This window comes from Anabas testudineus, chromosome 4, assembly GCF_900324465.2.
Source record: "Anabas testudineus chromosome 4, fAnaTes1.2, whole genome shotgun sequence".
NCBI classification, from domain to species: Eukaryota; Metazoa; Chordata; class Actinopteri; order Anabantiformes; family Anabantidae; genus Anabas; species Anabas testudineus.
In genome coordinates this window covers 2,700,221-2,722,000 of record NC_046613.1, presented here as the reverse complement: position 1 = coordinate 2,722,000, position 21,780 = coordinate 2,700,221, and the positions used below count along the sequence as shown (strand labels likewise).

The following is a 21,780-nucleotide window of genomic DNA, read 5'->3' as shown; positions in this document are numbered from 1 at the left end:
ACAGATGCTTTTATCTTAAGTGACTTACAAGGTGCAAGGCAAATGCAGGGTAAGCATAAAGAGGTCTTGCCTAAGGACCCTGACTGGAGGTAGATCACATCTGAACCCAAGTCTGACGCATGGAGGGTGTCGATTGCCACCACACTATTCAGTCAAGTAACATTTAGAGGTTGTATTTAGTACTTTTACTTGTATTAACTTATAGTGGAGTATTTTGGGGGCAAGTACTTGCACTCTTACTTGAGTATTGAGGGTGTGCAATTTTTACACCTCTGATTGTTGGCACAGTACCTTCAACATGTACCACTAGTAATAAATTGATTAAAGTTGAAGTGCTTTTATAAAATTCCCTCATTTCCCTGGACAATGTTTCTCTGTTGAGAGCAAAAATAAATGGGATTTTGTACTAAACAGACCTGATTTCTGGAAGAGATCCCTTATGTGACTAATTAAGAAAGTTGAAGCTTTAGAAATAAATATTGTAATATATTTTTGCACAAGAGAGAACTGTGAATTGAGTCTCTTAGCAACAGCCAAAACTTATTTCAGTGCTCATATGGGCTATTGTTTGAATATTGATGTAAAAAACTGTGTGATTGTGAACATTGTGAATTTATTAATTATAGCGTTATGTGTTTGCACGTAGAAACTTTATCACTAGTTACCTGAGGTAAGACACTTACCTCTTATGACACTTATGTTATCAATAGCATGAGATGTGAAGTTAACACCCCTTCAGGTATTAATCATTATCAAATGACAATTTAGAGATTTTAACCTTACAGTGTTGCTTATCTTCTGTTATCACTGTAACAAATACAAATATTTCTCAAGTCCTACTTTCAGTGTGATTCCAAAGAGTGATTTGTTGAAAACCTTGATTTGTTAAGAAAGGCATAAAAATTTAAGAAAGTGAGAAAGCTAGAATAAAACAATAAATCTCTTTTCCAGATTTATCTTAAAAACCCATCAAGCAAGGTGCAGGTTTAAGTTATTACATGGGTACTTTTGTTGTAAATGGTAAATGGCCTGCGCTTTTTTACCTAGCTGAAGCGCTTTACACTGCATCTCATTCACCCATTCACACAAACACACACACACTGATGGCAGAGCTGCTATGCAGCTCACCTGACTCACCGGGGGCAACTTGAGATTCAGTATCTTGCCCAAGGACACTTTGGCATGTGACATACCGGGAATCGAACCACCAATCCTGTGATTGGCAGACAACTGCTCTACCTATTGATGCACAGCCACCCACATGTTGTACTTACACGTGTTGTAAATGTACTGGCCGACAGCCAAAACTGTAAAGTAGTGCAGTACTTTGCATGTTGAAAAAGTATTCCAGTGTATAATCCATTTCTGCGGGGGTGCTTGAGCCAATCTCAGCTAAAATTGGGTGAGAGAGAGGGAGTTGCCACCTGCCAGTTTATCACAGGCAATAGTGGATTTAGGTATGGGCAACTTGAGCAGCCTCCCTGGGCGGCATTGCACATCCTCACAATAACATTCAGAACAGTGGTGATCGGCAGGCTGATTCAACATTGTGACTTTGTGGCTGCGTGGGAGGTCTTTCACTCAGAAATACTAGGTTAATAGTAATAGGTTACTAGATGGGGAGGAGGGTGGGATAGGTGCACGCCACCTCAGGTCTCCAAACTGGAAGCTACACTGGAGGTGTGAGGAAGCTTAATCAAAAGTGCACCGCTAACACTAATAAAATCAGATACCACATAATCTAATTGTTTCATAATGCCACCACAAGGGCACCTGGACCACTGGTGGATTGAACCTGTAAAGCGAAAATGCTAACCACCATACCATTGTCTTCCTGTAATATTTGAAATTTTAAAATATTAGCATAATATGTTATCAACGTACAATGTATTTGAATGTATAATGCATACACACTATCAATGTGCAAAGCACTGTGCACTGTACTGTGTCTACCTCATGGTTTACATCCTACAAGTATATGGTCAGATTCACCAGCCTGTTTAATGTGTGTGATTGTCACCTATTATTTTCTACCACTTTAATTTTTTTTTTTTTTTCTTTTTCGTCACCTAAATACTTTTTTCTACTATATAAGCCCTAAGGGGCTCTGTTGGTTTGGCCTGCAGGGGGGGTTGGAGAAGAAAAAGAAAATTGCATTGCATTCATGAGTCAGAATTTACTACCCCATGATCTGAGCTGTGACGCAGTAAAGATACATCTCATTGAACTGCAGGTCAGAATCACTGGCTCAGAACATTACTTTACTATAGTACAGAATTTAAGTAAAAGCACAAAAAAAAAACACACAAGTCTGTCTGGACATCCACTGGTCCAGAAATTGCAGTCTAGAGTCCAGAAAAGGGAAACATGGTTAGCATCACAAAACAACAACAAAAGTGATTAACATTGAAATTACACATACATGTGCTAATCTTTCATTTTGAAATAAATTATAATTATGCCATCATGTCATGCCAGCCTTTACGTTATATCAACAATTCCCATGAATGTCATCTCATGCAGACATTCTGAATCACACTCAGGGATGTCCTCATAAAGGAGATGATTCCTTTAGTTTTTAGAGCTGTGCTAACGTTTGCATATTAAAAAGGAAAAACTGTTTCTCTTGAAAGTGCAAGAACTCTGTTATGCTTTAAGAAGCAGAGTTCATATTAATAGCTACCACGATTTAGGTGAAGACAAGAATGATGATATAGTACTAGTCTTAATAATCTCAATTACCTTAATTATGGATCTTGTTAATAGAGCTTAGTATTAAGCAGCTGAAGCATCTTGTTCATTTAACACCTGGCACTAACTCATTATTTAAACTGAATAACTGTACAGTAAATGCAGTGAGATCTACTTTACATCTCTGGCTATACTATAAGTGAATTTAACCTTAATTACAGAAAATAATCAGTATTTAAAAATGTTATTATATCATAAAAATCCCATATGTAAGAAGCCTAAAAACAAGTCAAATAAAAGCAGAGCTTCTGGATTAATAAGGTTATTATAGTGTTTATTCAGTTGGGATACAATTAATCATTCATTAACATTTTGGAGTGTAGATTGTTCCAACAAGGCTGTGATAGTTTACACATGGGAGGCAAATCCTTTAAATATTTACTCTTTGATTATAAATGCACAAGTGTACATATGCATATAAATGTACCTGCAAGCTTTCAAACACGTACACAGATACAGTTAACCTGCTTGATGTATTCAGTATGCTCTCCAGAGCAAAACATGTTTGTAATAAAGGCTATTTATAACTGGAAGCAGGGGCTGTTGCGTGAGGGTTAAGGTTGTGTGTGTGGGGAGAGGGTTACACATGTGAAGGAAGGTGGTAAACGTGGAAGATCTTAGGACTGTCAGTACAGAAAGTAAAAAAAGTACGTGGTTGGATGTATAGGGAGGAAGATAATCAGGGTACTGTGCACAAACAACCAACGATCTACACACAACCATATGACCATGATGAAAATACGATGAGAGATAGGAGAGAGGAATAATAGCGTACCTCATCACTGCTACTTCTGGGAAAAGCCTCAGCAGAGTACACACGCCTTGGCCGCAAATGGAGCTCATAATGTACTACTTATGGAAAGCAGCATTGAGCAGCCTCCAGCTGCTGTCTATATAGGGGAGAACATTCAAGGGTGAGTACAGTTGTAGTTAGCCCTAACTATCTAGGTAGTGTTTGCATTGCACAGGCCTGGTACTAGGGTCTCAACATGGCCTTTCCCAGCAGCTCTACCACTCCTTGCATCCATCTTCTCGAGTTGTCCACCCCAATCATTTTCCTTAAGATATTTAGCACTCAGAACCCAACAAAGTGCTGTAAACATGGCCTCTAGCCAGAGCACTTGGCCTCTGTCCTCATCCTCAGGCCTTGGCACAGGAAAAGCAAGAGAAAGTGTGCCCTCTGCTCCAAGAGCAGCAGTCAATCAAGAAACAGATCCACACTCCGGATCTTCCTCTCTTCTAGTCACTGGTTGTAAGTCTGGGAAAAGCGGTGTGGGTGACCCCATTTGTCCTTCTGCCTCTGACAGCGGGAGGCCCAAACTAATTCTCAATAAAGGGCAGCCCTTCAAACACTACATCTTTCCAAAAAGAGTAAAGTTCCTAACCTCTTAAATCCACTCTAAATCTGAGGTTCGATCAGTAGAGATGTCAGCTATTGCCCAGAGGCACCTTACCTGTGGTTGGAAGTATCATTCTCCTACCTTTAGTAAAGTGAATATAGCTAGATAATGTCAGGCTTTCCCTAACCTCTTCTTTTCTTACCTCTCATTGTAAGGTTTGACATGCCAGCACACCTAGGTGGCAGGGTGCCAAGGTGAAAGCATCAAACTTCTGCTTCAACCATCCTGGATGCTCTTTCAGATTAGAATGTTTAAGGTTTAGTGATATCCTTGGTTTATCCACCACACCTCCATAATCTTCTACCCTTTTAATATAGTGCATTCTTTAATTCATCACCTTTTTCTATTATCCCCAATGGTTCCAGATGGATGATACAGGCCCAGCTGGGAGAGCTTAACCTTTACATGCTTCACCTCCAAGTTGTACCACTAGCAGCACTTATTATGGAACAGAGCATGTGCAGTCAATTTGTACTTGTCCTAGCACAGGGGTAACGCCATATGTATATATGCTTTATGACGTCCCTTGTTCAGAATTCAGTAGGCAGTGGCCCATATCACTATAGCTTGAGGATAGAGTGATCTGATGATGAACCTTGACAAATATAACTAATAACAGAGCCCACTGGGTGCATGTATTCATAGTTTGTCAGTTACTTTGGGCAGTTACTATACAGTATAGGTCTTTACAGTTGTACTAGACAAATTAAATGAAATTTATCCACAACATTGAGGAAAAGAGGCAATAACGGTGAAAAAAAGAGAGGTGACAGAGGACACGGGAGGAGGTGAGGACAAGGAATGTACTATAGCTGTGCTGAATTAGTCAGAGGCTTTTCCCTACAGCCTATGCTTGGAAGGCTTAAAAGTGAGCATTTATAAAGCATCAGCGAGCTTTTCGATGCTGTGATGTTGAGTCACGTAATGAAGCCTTGCGCCTTTACCCCAGCTTACCTCCAACTTTATCATTTGCATCCAGCCGAATTTGAAGTGAATTGAACTGAATTCATTTTTTCCTCTGCATCAATAATTCATGTCAAGAAAACCTGTAAGTGAGTATTAGTTAGAGTCTTGAGACAATATTTTGGCTCAAAGAACAACAAAAACATCTGGTATAACAACAAATGGACAGTATACAGTATAACGCAGCTCAGTTCATTATGAAACTTTACGTATATAAGGAGAGAGGCTGTCTTATGCTGTATACACTGCAAAAACACCTCGAGGTAACTTTGTGATTTGTGATAAAAACTGATTTGGCATAAAAAAATGCAGCAGTTTTCAGTTGGAGTTGTGTACAGAGTATAGGTTGTTTGAGTTTCTCAGCCTGTATTTTTTCCTAATAATTTAGAAATTTAGCTTTAATATTTACATGCCTATTGCTTGGATTTTCTCATATTTCCGTATCCCACTTGTCGTATAATAGGAAATTATTTAGCAACAAAAGCCATTTTTCTTTTTAATGCAGACATTATAGGAGTCATGATAATTAAAGTCAAGCAGCTCTTAGATCAATTTGCAATCTTCCCAAAGTGTAGAATTTGGTAAATCAGGCAATATCAATGTATTTTAGATTTATTTAGGTCAGCAAATTGATGATGAACATGCAACATCAGCATTAGGTTTACAGCACCTAGAGTACTAGGCTAAATAACTAGTTTTAACCTTATACAGGCAAATGTCTAGAACACAATCCTTTTATTTACCAGGAAAATGTATTGCAATACACAACATTTCCTGTTACTACAGTATGTGAGTTCATACTATATTTACTCTACCAACTTATTCATGTGCCTCTTACTAGTTTTAACATGTCCTTACAGCTGTGACCAAATGGTCCTGAGGCTCTTCAGGGAGACTGGTTTCTCGCTTCACTTGATGGATAACACCCCCTGGTGAATGTGTACTGTGCCAGGAGGATTTTTCTGTACTTCATGGGTCTTGATGTCACCTGGGATGCTGCTTGTGTATTTTCTCTTTGTCTTCTTTACAAGTCCTATGCTTCCTATGACAGCTGGGTCTATTGCTGGTGTCATTTTCCACATCTACTTCTATTCTTCATTACTCCTCATTTCTTTTTTATATCATAAAAATAACCATGTGCCCCATTTCCTGTGTGCCTTCTGTTCAGCAAAATGATACAAATAGAGAAAATCCAATTTACTCTGAAACTGAACCATAAAAGCAAACAAAGCAAAATTATAGGCTCTGATTTTCTTTACAACAAAACATGGCAGGTACAGACCCACGTCAGCATGAGCAATTACAGTAATATGGAGGCAAGTAAATGGTGCGTTTTCCACCATTGGCAGTGTGGCTGACGGCTTAAAAAGCTGTCCTATGAGCCAAAAGGTCACAGGATCCAATCCAACCATATCCTCTCTGTCAAGCAGTTGTGGCATATGATTCTCAGCTGCTGAAAGATATGTTGCTAAGATACCAGTGGTTTGCAATAACACAGCTGACTCAGAATCAAGTTAAGATCCTATTTGCATTTTAAGCTATGATGACTTTGACTTCTCACATGAAAAAGCAAGGATTTACCTGAACTTTGTAGAATAAATATCTTTTTTTAGTTACATGCATAATATGGTCATCGTCACCGTCATTGTTTTCTTCCATAACTACCCTAAAGTTACACTAATACAACTTTTACCAAGTCATTCACTGGCAGTGCTGCCATCAATTAAAAGCGACCTATACAATTTCAGAAGTTGCACAGGTTGAGAAACTGATTGAAAATGTTGTATTTGTGCACCAGAGTGAATTATCTTTGAATAATAATATCTTCAGAATTTGTGTGAGTGTTCTCAAATGAGTGTCTGGATTTAGAAAATGTCAATGTGAATGGATTCTATTTTTAAGGGGTTATCACTGAGGCACAAGCTGGGCCCCAGTCGATGTGAGTTGAAATGATTGTGAAAAGCAAACATGAAAGCAGCTGGCATCAGTGTTTAACAGTGACTATCAGTTTATCCTGAGCCACTATAAGCATTCACCCCAAAACAAGTATTTGACATCTGTGCTCACTAAGACTTTCTTACTAAAAAGATTTCAACCAAACTTTCTAAAAAAAAAAAAGATTTTGTAATTATGTAAACACTGCTATCAAGGACCAAGATGGCTCTGTCTTATTCTAAGGGCACTGAAATTCTTTTACAATTCCCAGTCTTCTCTGACATTTTCTAGAAAGGAACCAGGAATCATCTGTATGTGTGAAATTTTTAGGTCATGACGGTTTAAGTAGTGGCAAAGTAGAGAAGCCAGGAGATTACCCAGACCCATGTGCATTCAGATAGAAACCTATGCACAACAGACTAGAGTGTCTACTCTGGATCTTACCTGTTGACCAGGATTTTTTATCCCTTTGTGTTGCAGTTTGTTGTTTCCTTATTTTCATTATTTTGTGTTTATGAATTTTTAATTTAAAAGCAAGGATTAAATCACATGGCAAAATTTTGCAATTTGAGCAGCCGCTTAAATGATTTAAGAGGACAAAAAAAACATTTATCAAATTATGAATTTTGCAGCATGATTTATTAATCAGTGTACAAAAATGTGTAATTCTCTGCGTGACATTTGATGAGCTCTGCGCAAACGCCATTACGATGAACCCTCTTCTGTTGTCACATAGTATATTTAAGCAATGCACATTCAACAGGTGACAAATTAAATAATAACTAGGGGTTATTTCCATAACAAGTGAGAACAGATATGCAGATATGCACTGATGTCATCCAATGATATAGTACTAGAGTCAGTGCAATCTTGATCTTTTTGGTTTCCTGGTGTTTGTGTGTGTGTGTGTGCATGTATCAGAGAATAGTTCCTGCAGCACCAGCAGAACAGTGCCTCCAGGAGCAGGACTTATTAGACCAGTACAGTTGCTCTGGGCTGCCATCCATCCATCATAAACACCATATTTAATTGTCTGAAAGCCATGTTTAGATCCGGCAAACTGCCGCTTAATTTAAGGCAGTGTGCAGGAACAGAGCTAGGAAATCATCTGGTGATGGATGACTATGACCCTCTTTTGGGTAGACTGCGACGAGTGGACAGCTGGATGGATTGAGCAAAGTGGAGAACAGAGAAAGAGGAGAGAGGGAGCAAGAGGAAAGAGGAGGAAAAGTTGGTATTCAGAGACTCAGTCCAACTTTTCATCTGCCCTCAGGCTGGGCAGGGGCTCAAGGGAATAACAAGTGTCTCCTTCAACTCCTTTTTCTCTGTTCCCGGGATACAGAAAAGTAAAATCCTCTAAAAATAGTGTGACTGTATTTCTTTCTATGTGTATGTGTGTGTGTGTGCGTGCTAGCTTGTGCGGGCGGACTACATGCATAATGACTTCCATTAACCTTCACACTTCTGAAAGATGGCGGAAAAGATTTACGGTGCATCTGGCATGACGCAAATACCATGTTGAAGATATTTACAGCCCTTGCATTGAGTTTGCTGGTGCCGTTCTAATCGTGGTGTCTATTCTTATAATTTAATGCCATTTAAATCCAGTAAATATACAGTACAATACCATTTCATTCCAGAATGTGCATTTATACTACATCACATGCTGCATTGAAAAGCAAATGTTTTTTTGCAAAGTTAATTTAATTTTTTAATTAAATATACAATTTAACTTTTTACTATTTGCTACCATTTGCTGCATTATTGAGTAAACAGGTTTCAAACTAAGTGCCTCATATCAAAATGAACTAAAACACTTTGCTTTAATATAACGTGTTGCCAGGGAGAGGGTATTTATGTATTTCAGGGTTCAGTGCAGAGCCACTGCTCATCTGAAGTTTCACCTCACTGTCAGCCTTCTCTTCTTTTTCTCTACCTTTTTTACACAAATAGCAGAAATAAATGTAGCAAACCTTTTTTTTTTTCTCTAATTATGGTCTGCTCATTACTCATTGTGTTGTAACTAGAGTTTGGTTCAGGCTGAATATTTCTGTGGGAACCTAAACCCAAACCTGACAAGCATACTTTATTGCGTGTTCAAGTTTGACCCAAGTCTTTTTGTGTCTGTCATATTTGACTCTGAGGAACATTTGTGGGTCAAAATGTTAATTTCATCAATCATTAAATTAAGCAGATATGTGTGTGCTCTACTTGTCTAGTTATAGTGATTTGATTTCATATTTTGAAATGCAATCATAAGCCAAAGGTATGACCTACCTGATAAACCTAAACCCACCACAACACAATTTCTACATTTTTGCCTGAACCCAACTTGAATGCCCGGATACTAAGGGGTCATGTCGGGTAGTCCATTTAGCCCAAAGTTTGACCTACCTGACCAAAACCTACCTGCATGATCCCTAAAAATGTTCATACCAAAGCTTTTTGTGAATGGACTTTTGACATGGTATATCACTGGTTGCCAAAGAAGCACCAACAATGTAACAGTTATTTGCTATATTGCAGGGAAAGAAAGCAATAGTTAGCAAGAGATTTAATTTCTCTAGATGAAGTATAGAGTAAAATCAGCTTGTGCATTTACAGTTTTTTTCTTTCAATGTGGCCTTAAATAGCAGTTGAAAAAGCTAGGGTAACCTTGATTTGTCAACCTGTTAGAACGTACTGTAGCTAGTAATGAAAGATTTTATAAATATGTAGACAAATTGGTCTTTTAAGCACTTGTTTATTCTGCTAAGCAGTTCAGCTTCCTATCTGGAAGTACAAACATGTTTATCCTTGTCTGACTTGCTGAAAATGACAGCACTGTGAGACCTCTGGACCCTGAACTGTGGTTGACCAAGCTGTAGCATTCAAATCCACAACCTCTGGCTATGACCTTTAGTAGTGACCCTTCACTGGCCAGGGGCCTGGAGATTTGATGGTGATGAGGAGGACGAAGAGCAGGAAAGGAGCGGCAGCGGCTAGGAGGGGTAAGCAACCTTTGGTTTCAGAAATGTCAATACCAGGTGGTGGAACAGTACCTGTAGACTTCCAACGGCAGAGTAGGCTGCATAGGAGAACTGCTGCTTCGACAGATCATTGGGTCCACGCTGGTCACATGGGATCCCGTTTGGCAGAAAACACTGGTGACTCGACCTGTCAGTGATGGTGTTGGGTGTGGAGCCAGGCAGGCTGAGGAGGACTGTGTGATTGGATAGATGGACATCAGTTAAACCGAGTCCAACCCACTGCCTGTACAGGTACCTGGCTCTAGCTTCCTCACTGTCATCTGACAGGCTGGAGAAAGACCTGGAAGCAAAAGATGAAGACAAGTGAACATGATATGATCATCACATTTTTACACTTTATAGATTTCTTTTTTAAATGCCAACCTTTTAGTACTTTGGGTCACTTCTATATAGATGATCACATTTTCCAATGTAAAGTTTCAGACTATTACAATTACATTATGTGGTGAAATGCTGAATTGACTAATAGGGACCAAACAACCCACCAACTTGCATCAAATTGTCATTCACATTTGCTAAATGTTTCCTGGTGCAAACAATTATGCAGCATTACCTTTTATTCAACTTAGCCAGAAATGTTTCCTGTAAAATACACCAACTTTTCAAACTCTAGAAACTGACAGATTATTATTGTGAAGTCTCTGAAAACTGAATATATTTTGACTTCTTGTTGTACAGTAGAAGCAGTGATGATAAAAGCAATAATTGCATTGCTTTGAGTTTTACTGGGAATCGCACTGAGAAATTGTACTTAATATAATTTGTTTAGTTAAGTGGCCTTAAACTAAATGTATCTTGCATGGCCACATCATAGAAGAATGAGCCTCTAGCCACAGGGAAATGCCTCCTCACACCTATATAACTCTGTAGATTGAGAGAGTCTTGTTTTTGGTCGTTTGATGTCTGTTATTGGTTGTTTTGTGCCTGTTTTGCTTCAGTTGGTATCCACTGTTGTCTCACTTTAGGATCCCTTTGGGTTCCCATTTTGTGTCTTTAACTGAGCCCTGAAACTTACAAATGTGTCACTTTGTGCAAGAGCTGATCAGAAGCCTGTAGTTCCACTCAGTAATGCATCTATGTGTCAGACACATTTGTCTTAGCACATGTACATTGCATCACAGAGGAGTACTTTTATAAGTAGATGCCTGTTTGTTTGTCACATACAGTACAGCGGGTGACACACTGGACATTTCATGCTTATAGTGTCAGACAATGAACTGATCAACAGGTGGTGGTAACGCACCAAGATAAGCAGCAAAGCAGCAAGAAGTTCCAGACCCTTCAAGGTCACAAGCTCTGAGTAAATTACTGGAATATAACGTAAGATTCTCAGTCCCTATATAGTTGATGGATATGATGAAGTTGATAACCATAACTTTATTCACGTCTGAAAGCTTTTACAAGAAAAACTACATAATGACATTTAAGAAAAGAAAAACATGGTCTTTAAATGGAAAATGTTAATAAAGCTTTAAAGACTGAAATGTAGAGAAATCAATTTAGCACCTTACAAACTGACGAGGATAAGGCCAGAACTTGCACTAATTGGTCTGCGTAGTAATGAAAAGTTTTGCTTTTTTCTCTATTTTCAGTTTTAGAGCTTGGTGAAAGTTGGGCATGAACCCATTTTCTCCTATTTTTGCACTCAGTTCCTTACAGGAGCTGTCATTCTGTTATTCACATTTTCCTAATTGCAGGAAAGAGATGTCAATAAAATTTGATCCAGGCCCTATGTGAGTCTCCTCTGCTGGTTTGTTTGCTTCTTGATGTTTACTCTCTTTATTGTTCTGAATCTGACAGGACTAGACTCAGAGGATCAGCAATAAAGATGTCTCTAGAAAGGACTATCCGGTATTTCAGCTTTTTGGCGAATAACATGTTCACCATCTCAAACTAAATGGTACCTACCATATATACAGTATTTTACATGAAATCACCAAAGGAAGAATGTTTATTTGAGAGAAAATGCACGTTTAAATCTTTCTTTTGCAACTAGTGGTGGTCATAAAAGCAAGAAACAGCATGTGTTTGTTTAGTATTTGTAATTTTTGAACAGTATTTGAAGGACCTTGAGCTAAACTCTGGAGTCAAACTCAGGTCTGTAGCAGTGGTGGAAAGTAACTAAGTACATGGTTAAGGCACTTCTACTTAACTATTTCTGTTTTATGCTACTTTACACTTCGACTTCACAAAATTTCATAGGCAATTATTGTGCTTTTTGCTTTAAATAGTTACTAGTTACCCTTCACAGTCTGTAATTTGAAAGTCATGTACCTTGTATGCACCCCATTCACCTCCTTCTGATGTCATCCTTTAATAAATATGGGGCTTTTTTCATTTGGATTCAAAATTACCTTCCATCAGAGCATCAGTTTAGTGCATTATGTTTCTTGCAATATGTACTTGCGATTGTAGCTTAGTTGCTTAGAAAAAAGCAACTAGATGCAAAGACTGTTGTTTTGAAAGGCTGGATTTAGTGTTAGTATTTTGAATAGTTTTTGTTTTATTTCCCATCTATATTATATGTCTTTCTTTACTGCACCTACCTTTTCAGAAGAATTCTGGAAGTGTACTTGATACACTTTGACAGAGTGTCACAAGAAGATCTATGTCTAAAGTTATTTGCAAACTAAACACATTTTTGACAGTTAGGATGCTGTGTGATATTGGACAGAGTTGTAGAGTTGGCAGATAACTGTTTCCCACTGGCTCCTGTGAAATGCGAAAGTAGGCTAAACACATCTTGACTCCTATTCTATACAAATGCTGCATGAACTACACTCATACACTTTCTATGCATCATACAAAGTGCATGAAAACAAAGACACATGAAAGCATAATACAGCCAGCATCCATCTTTTGAGTAAACCCAACCTCACATAGCCAACCCTACTTTTTTCCCCCTATTGTTCATAACTGTAATCTAAACACTTGGAACCAAAGCAAACATATTTCCCAAACTATTCCTTTTAAGTGTCTTTACTGAAAAACTGCTGGCTATATATAGATGGGGTATTAATGGACAATGATTATCATAATCTTTTATACATGTCCCTGTGTGTGGGTGGGCATAATTTGTGTGCCTATAGTATGTGTTCCTGTGTGTCTTGTGTGTGAGCGCATGCATGTGTGATATCTATATCAGTCTCAGCAGCAGATGGCCCAAACACACAATTCTGCCATTTTCTAGTCAGCAGGCCACTTCTCATAGCTCGCCAGGAGCAGCAGCGGGAGGCAGCATGTGTGTGCTGCTGTGTTTTTACGTACATGTTCAAAAGTGTGTGTGTGTGTGTGTGTGCTTGCAGGCCCTTGATCTATAAGCCAAGCTGTTGGAAGGACTCCCCACAGTTCAGGACACATGCCCAATTCTGATGATGCTTCGTGTCTCAAGTGATTTTGAGTGTGCCTCTGTATTTGCATGTGTTTGTTGATGTAAGCTATGTGTTTATGTGCCCATTTTTGTGTTTCTGTCTTTTTTGATGACAGAAACAGGGGGAGTGTGTTCACAACTTTTAGTTAAATAATTTAGTTATATAGTGAAGTTAGGTGCCTATGCTACACATAGTCAGAGGAACCAGTCTCCCTGTTCCCTGCCATGAGCAGCTAGGTCTAGCGCTGCTGCCATGCAGTTGGCCAGTGGAGTGGTCAACACCAGCTCGAGTGCCCATGCAGAGGTTGACATGTCGCACAGTAAGTATTTTCAGCTGTGAAGGAAAACTTTAACGAAACAATAGAACGACAGTGGATCCAGTTACAGGCCAGAAAAAGACTTCAAGCTATGTTTTTCTCTGTTCACAACAGTTCGGTTCACAGTTTGGTTATTGCTGAAAGGTCAGTGCAGTGTTCCAACTGGGCACAGTCTGGCCAAAGTGAACAGAGTGGGTTGGAGGGAAGGAGGGCCTTACAGACACATCAGATCAAACAAGCTTAGACCTAGAATGCCGATGTCCTGCTTAGTTTTCCAACTATACTTGTTGCACTTAATGTGGATTATCCTGACCAAAGTCAAGCTGGGAGCTTCCATCTCATGGAGGAATTAAAGTAAAATAGTATCTTCTAGCTTCTGACTGACAAAACACATCCAATCCAGGTAATCAGCAGTGGGAATGGCAGGGAGAGCTGGAAAATAAGCAAGGCAGTGGCCCTCAAGACCCCGGGTTGAAAGGCCTTGGTATTATTTTCGAGATACTATAAAAATCCAAACTTTTTTTAATTTCCTTCTTCTATACTATCTCTTGGCCTTAAAATCCTAGGTTTCCACTGCCAGTAATGCTCATGTTTTGCAGTTTAGAGCAGACAAACACACTGTTTCCTTACAGTTTGACTTCTGTTATTCTAGATTTGGAAGAAATAAAAAAAAAAAAACCCTCTTAAGCCTTTAACGCTATCAGTGTGAGTAGAGCTCCATGAACATGAACATCACTTCAACACGTGACAAAATTGAAATGTTGGCTGCTCCGCTGACAGTTGCTAAGCTATAATTGGACAATCACTGTTTGGAGGATGGGAACAGCGAACATTCTTTATTTAAATAAATGCAACATTATGTCCTTTATCATGTGGAAGCACTGTATGTTCCCTGACAACAGAAGCATCATGATCTCGCTCGGTGCCATTCAGGTGAGAGTTTACCTTCTTTTGGTTTTTGTCATTTCATTACGTCTGGCATGGCAGAGATTTCACACCAGTGTCGACACCTGACGCCTGAATTTATCAGACCAAACGGGGAGAATGCATGACGTCTGGCTTTCTCTGAAGGACACTGATCACTCAGCATGGTGGACCATGGTGCCATTTTGTGATTTAGTTTATTAAACCTTTAATGGATTCACGTTTCAGACACCACTAAACCTGTCACTTTAGAAGGTTACTATCCTATCAGTATTATGTAGGGATGTATCCTCTTTAAGCCAGATAGCTCCACAGTCTTGACATTTTCCTCCCAGCTAATAGGATTGAGCTTGTATATCATGTACATCATCTGTATGTGCTTTGGGGGAAATAATTGCACAAAGCTGTTTTGAAACTTCAGAAAACAAGAAATTCTGTGTTATTGCCATGCTGTGTAACCTTTCCCATGATTGCAGAGATGCTCTGATTGTTTTGAAGTATTAATAATCAAGCTCCATTTGAAGCCCAGCGACAGTCTTTATCTGATGAGTGGATTGAATCGTCTCTTCTGAAGCCTCTCCACCCCACAGAGAATGATGAAAAACTGTTTATACAAACTTCAGCCAGCTGCAATTGTTTCATAAAAAGGCTTTTTGAATGTTTCATATCTTGTCTCTTTGGCATCTGAGCTTTAATTAATTCTTTCTTCTCAACATCACTGGCGAACGGGGTGCATAGCGATCAGTTCAAAGTCTGGTCCCAAGCTTCAGCTTCTGCGCAAGTCAAAAGCTTTTGTATTATTAAAGCTGGAAAATGGTGATGTTGCTTCAAAGTCAAGTTCTTTAGCATCTCCTTTGAAAGGGAAACAGACAAATTAACTTTGGCAAAGTCAGAATTTCTGGTCCACTTTAAAAATCCACTAATTTTGCTTTGTGCAGCCTTGTTCTTATTGCATGTTTTATGCTTGTTATAGTGATAATGTGTAAGAGCCATTAGCATATAATATAATTGGATCTAATTGCCTTAGTGGGAGCTATGTGTGCTTCCATGGGCCAAGCAGACTTGGAATATGAGTTGCTGTTGCCTCTGCTGGCAGCAGCTAAGGATAATATATTCCTGTAGCACACAATCATTTTAATAGCTCATCCATTTGTTCGGGACACAATTGATTTTCTCTGTTTCCATACACGTTAGTCACATTTGATTTCTCTCGTCCCATTTGCATTTGTCACATTTTAAGAGCGTGGCGCCTGTGCTCAGGCTCCATGATAGGAAATCTTTATTCAGGTGCCAGGGCTGGTGTTAGGGCGGAATCTAAGTGATGACGCCAATAAAGAAGATTCAACACACCACTGGCACTTCTATGCAGAGCTATATAGTACAGAGCGGAGGAATTAGAAAGGTGCATCAGCTGAGAGCTCAATCACTGAGAGCAGCACAGGAGTCGATTCGATGAAACAGTGTTCCTCAAGCTTTATGTCAATTAAAACCGGTTAATCTGCAGCATTCTTATGGAAATAAATGTATATGTTACTAATGAGGTGGATGTAGCATGTTCCAGATAGATTCTGCTTATGTTTTCTTTGAATTACAAGAAAGATAGCTGTTATTAGCAATGGCTTTCATGTGAACCTCAAAAGAAGAAAGAAAAGAATAGAATACCGTACCTTTAAATTACCACTTAAATAATTAGTATCTTCATGCACCACCTACACCAATCTGTGCTGTTACATAACATCACATATACTGTAGTGTTTTACGCATGCTGATAAACACACAAGCTGATTCAAAAATAAATGAATCATAAAAACAATAATTATCCTAATGTAAGGACCTGCAAACACCCTGCTTGTTTGTCTCTTCTCACAGCACTGCCCATATAATATTAAGGGTATATTTACTTCATCGTGCAGCCACTGGATGTGTGTGCATGCCATTAACAATGACACCAGCATATGATAGGTACTGTATTATAGGTAATGATTTAAAAACACTCAAATATTTCCAACTAAAGTCTTTAGTCTTTCAACTAAAATCCAAGTCAAGTCTCTAATTAAGCTTTCTCTTCTTGTTTTGGGGAAAAAAAAAACATTTTGCTTAAATATTTATTGTTTATGTACAAGATTTGGAAGGAAAATAAATAGGAAGGTGCATACATTCAGCAGAGTATTTTTTTTTTTTATAAATGAATACAGTCTCAATTTGTTTTCTGTTAATGGAGGATAAATTCTAATACTGGGACAATTTCTTTAGGTCACCACAACATACATTTCATTATAAATCAATGACAATGCTATAATCTCGATTTAAATGACACACAAAATTAGGTTGATGTAAATAGCAGCATTTTTATGTGATGAGGCTTTAATTAAAAATTAAAAATAAGCTTCAAGTAATATTTTTTTTTTCTTCTGTCTAGGTAATCCTTCCCCTGAGTTGCTCAGTACATAATACTACATCACTGAAGACAATTCCATACATTTACATACTACAAACTCCTATGACAAATATTTGTTATATGAATATTTTTAAAAAGATTTTTAGCTCAGTCCAGTTACCATGTTTTAAAGAACCTTTAGATTATAGAATAATTTACTACCTTTCATAAAACCACTGATAAATAATACACCAATAGTCAGATAATCCATAGCAGTGAGTCAGCTTTCTTTATTTTGTCTCAGTCACAGTCACGTCCAGGTGTGAGCTGAGTCTGTTTCATCTAAACCAAAATCTTTTTACCTCATCTTGTCAGTGCATTCTGTTTGAACAGCTATCAATTCTTAGATGCTGAAGCATCCTTTATTGCATCATCAAGAAGGGCTTTTAAAAATGTCTCTCGGAGTGATGGTGTGACAATCACATACCTTTGACAAAATAAAGGTGACTGAATGAATTTCTCACTATACTGAACTGTAATACACACATACACAAGTTGAGCCATAGCAACTGGACTTCCCTTTTGTAAAGTGGAAATGATTATTGTTGGTGTTAGGTGTGGCTAACTTGGTGAATGTATGAATTGGACTGGATTGTTTTAGGGATGGATATAAGAGCAACATGATAAATAGATGACAGGTTATATCATCCTAAGGTACCACATACCTACCTACCTTCAAACCCACTAACAAACTCAGAGAGACACCGAGAAGACAAGACTCCAAAACACAAGATGACACAAGATATAGTGTATGTGGTCCAATGCATTGAAGAATGCTCTGAGCTGTACATTGAAGAAGTGGATGACACAGCAAAGAAGGAACAACATGTCAGGACCCGAATCAGCTGTATCGCGTGTGTACCGTAATTTAAAGGACAAAATCATTTAAGGGCAATAATGTTCACATATTGAACAGAGAAGACAAGTGGTTTAAGAGAGGAGAGAGGGAAGTTTTTCATGCGCAAATAAAAAGATCTTAGACATAACCTGTCTTCTATTTATCCTTTCATCTATCCCCAGAAAAATCAGACCCAAATTCACACATCCACCAGGTCCCACTTTAAGAGGAAGGAGGGGTTGGCAGAGGTGTGACTACTGTTTTTTTCCCACACTCCCCTTCCATTGTTTCACTTAATGGACACTTTCAGGTCATGTGCGAAGAGAAACAAACCCAGAGGATGAATTTGTGGTCTCTAACCAGCTATCTTCAGACTCAAGAAGCTACTTGGATGAGTAGTGAAAAGTTTTGACCTAACAAGAAAGAAGTCCAGTTGCCATGACTGAGAATCTTCAACAATATGTGTGCACTATTTATCACAATGTGTCCTTGTCAATATACACACTGAACCTTCATCTGTCCACTACACCATGTTAATCATGCCATTGTGTGAACTTGTCACTTAACCTAGCTGTGATGTCTAACCTCAGTCCAGCTGTCTTTGTGCTTAAAATCAACAAAAACTTTTTAACAACTGTAACTGAGCATTTGTAGTTGTTGGCATGACAACAGATCTGCCACCACAAGCGCTTTTTTGGTGCTATTTTAACAGAGATTTACCCATTGTCATTCCCATGGCAAACAGTGCCACTCCTGGGATATCAAATCGTGTTGCCCAAAGTTACCATTAGTGTCGACATAAGACTTGGTAAGAGATCGACAGATTGTCACCATTTTATACCTTGGAAATGAGAACAGGTTGGTGTTTTTAAGTATTTTGTATGTGTATGTATACTATATATAGTGTTGTCAAGGAAAGTGTGGCAACTATAGGTCTAACACGGCAATGATAAATGAAGACAGTTCGGAGACAGACTGACTTTGAATAAAGCAGCACAGCAGTTAAGGAACTTCTGCTCACTGAATGTAAAACAGGTCTGGCGTTGTTGCACTCACCCATGCTGCAGAATAGAAATGTGCATGCACACAGACATACATAGCAGCTACACTGTACAATTAACCTTCAGGACCCCTGAACGAAATATTACATTTTGCTCACTGTGTTCTGGTAATAAGGACAGTCAGGAGATGAGAAAGAGGGACATTTTGATAAGAAAGAAACGCCGTGGCAAGTGTTAGTCATTCACAACCTTTATCATCCTGATTTGCACAAGTCTAATTGTGTGTTGGGACCTCGCCTAATTAATGAATTGAACCCCATCCTTTGACTTTCATGACTTCCACTGAAATCATGATGACCCAAAAACAGCTCCTATTTCAAACAGGAACATGTAATCAAATAATTTTGCCTAATTTGTTGGACAGTTTTATTTGGCAAGAGACCCTTTATGAAAACAGATCATTTCAATAGGATCAAACACAGGCATTACTAACTATTTAACATCTGTACCCTGTGTAGATTTTCCTGTTAGCCATTCCAGTGTGCCAAAATGCCGAATGGTTAAAAGGTCCGTACAAGACAAATCTGTGAGATTCAGCAAGGATTCAGCATCTAATCATACCCGTTGCTCTGAGGCAGCCGAATTAGTCAATACTCCAAACATTTGCAAGTGTAATATTGCTTAAAGTCAAACCATGTCATCTCCCATTCCCTTTCCCTCCACTTTGACATCAGCATGCTCTTTGTAGCCAGAAAAAAGTATATTTTTGTGTTAGATGTCTGGAGGTGATCTCGCTGGCCCTCTGATTAGATTGCAACTGAGATAAAAGCAATCTGTGCAGTTTGGTATCAAGTTCAAAGGTTACCCTAATACGGCATCATAAAATTACCCTTAACAAGGCTTACTGACAATGGTTTCCAATACCCTTCCTCTGCAAAACAAAGCCTTTCATCACAACCTTTATGACAAACACGCACTAAAGTACTACTCAGAGAATACTGAATTGAGGTTTTGAATACATTATTTTGCAACACAACTGCCAGGAGTCAGAAAATGGTCATGTATAAAATGTAACTGTTCTGCTCTACCTTTTATTTCCTCTTTCATGATAGATTGTCTGACTCAAATTCAAGGATGACATTTTTTTTCAAACTTGGTTTTATTAACCAGTACTGTAGAGCACTGTAGAGAAAAAAATAATTTATTTTCTCCTTCAAAATGCCCTGTTATTACTTTGTGGTTCCCTACAATCTAGTTTTCTTTCACTGTACCTACCAGTAAAGTTGGAACTGATCAGCATTTCATTGGTTCCTGACACCTGTATGGTTCATACAGCTACAGACTGGTCTGTCTGAGAGGTCTGTAGCTCTCTAGCTAGAGACCAGTCAGACAAATAAATGTGATATATTTTGTTATATGTTCCAGCTTCTTGGACTGGCAGGGATTGCCGGACTGCTCCTTTAAAAATATGACCATCATGAAGTGGATTAGTGCCTGTGGATTATGAGCAGAACTGGTCGTGTCATCCAAATTCAAGCAATAAACACTTAGTTTTCTTAATTTGCATTTAAAGAGTTTAAAGGACAAGACGTGTTATGATGTATAGTATGCCATCAAGAAAATGAATCTTCAAAGAAACAGTTAATATTTTTGTTGGGTGTTTGTTAGATATCCAATCCTCTAGTCAGTGTGAGTGGTGCTATGACCTATACTTTATGTAATCGACCAATCAGAAGGCTGTCTGAAATGATGCACTGTCCAGCACAACACAAGCAGCAGGGCACAACACAAAAACAGAAACTGTGGTGTACACACAAACAGAAAAAAAAAACACCCAGAATATACAAACTATGTCTGGCTATAAAGTCAATATTTTGCTTGTTCAAAGTTTAACAATAAAACCAGCTGATGGAGCAAGATTTTTTAAAAAACATTAGTATAAATGCATTGTCTACAAGCTTAGCTGACCAATAAGTAAAGTCCTTATTAAACGGGACATGTGTGTTAATCCCACCTTCGGGTTCCACGTTTAATACTTATATACACATATACAGTAGATTGTATCTGTCCTGGGTAAAACAATAGCATATGGCAGTTTGCCCCATAAATGCTGACACCACCTGAGGGGCTTTAGTGTCACATTCAAGGACACTTGCACAAATTCAAAGTCATACCTTTTAATTAAAAGTATTCCTTACTGATATATTTTAATTGCAAAATGACATTCTGGTAAATCTCTGTTATATTGGATGATCCCACATATGTAGGAAGTATCATTTATTTCAACATGGTCATTATTAACTTTATTTGTCTCATAATCTTGCTGGTATACTGATGGGGTTGTGCTCTCGCATATTTAAAGGGCAAGTTCCCCAGTTCTCAACTTGCGTCCCATATTTTTCCCTATATTTTAGTTTTTACTACTCTCCATTTCTTGGAGATGTTTTTGAGTTCAATTCAATTCAGTTTTATTTGAATAGCGCCAAATTACAACAGATGCCATCTGAAGGCAATGTACAGTGTTTAAGGTTTAAAGGGTGAGCCAGAAGGAAGAACAGACATGAGGGCTCATTGGGATGTAGAGCAACCGAACACTTCACCATCAACAAACCTGAGTGATCAGTGAGAGTGGGGAAGACAGCATCTAAACATACCAGTTCACTATAATGCTCTACGTCCATGAGTCCTTCCCAAAACTATTTACAAAATGCTTGACCAAATAAATAGGTTTTCAGTCCAGACTTAAACACTGAGACTGTGTCTGAGTCCCGAACCCTATTTGGAAGGCTATTCCATAACTATGGGGCTTTGTAAG

At 38.5% G+C, this 21,780-nt stretch overlaps 1 protein-coding gene across 2 annotated transcripts in view; it reads right to left on the bottom strand.

The window, feature by feature from the left end:
• LOC113152665 (inactive N-acetylated-alpha-linked acidic dipeptidase-like protein 2) overlaps positions 1 to 21,780 on the bottom strand; it is a 385,573-nt gene that overhangs the window by 191,418 nt on the left and 172,375 nt on the right. For both annotated transcript variants that reach the window (XM_026346045.1, XM_026346046.1), the window contains one exon: positions 10,091 to 10,358. In XM_026346045.1, coding sequence (XP_026201830.1) covers positions 10,091 to 10,358 — 268 coding nt within the window. The remainder of the gene's footprint in view (positions 1 to 10,090; positions 10,359 to 21,780) is intronic.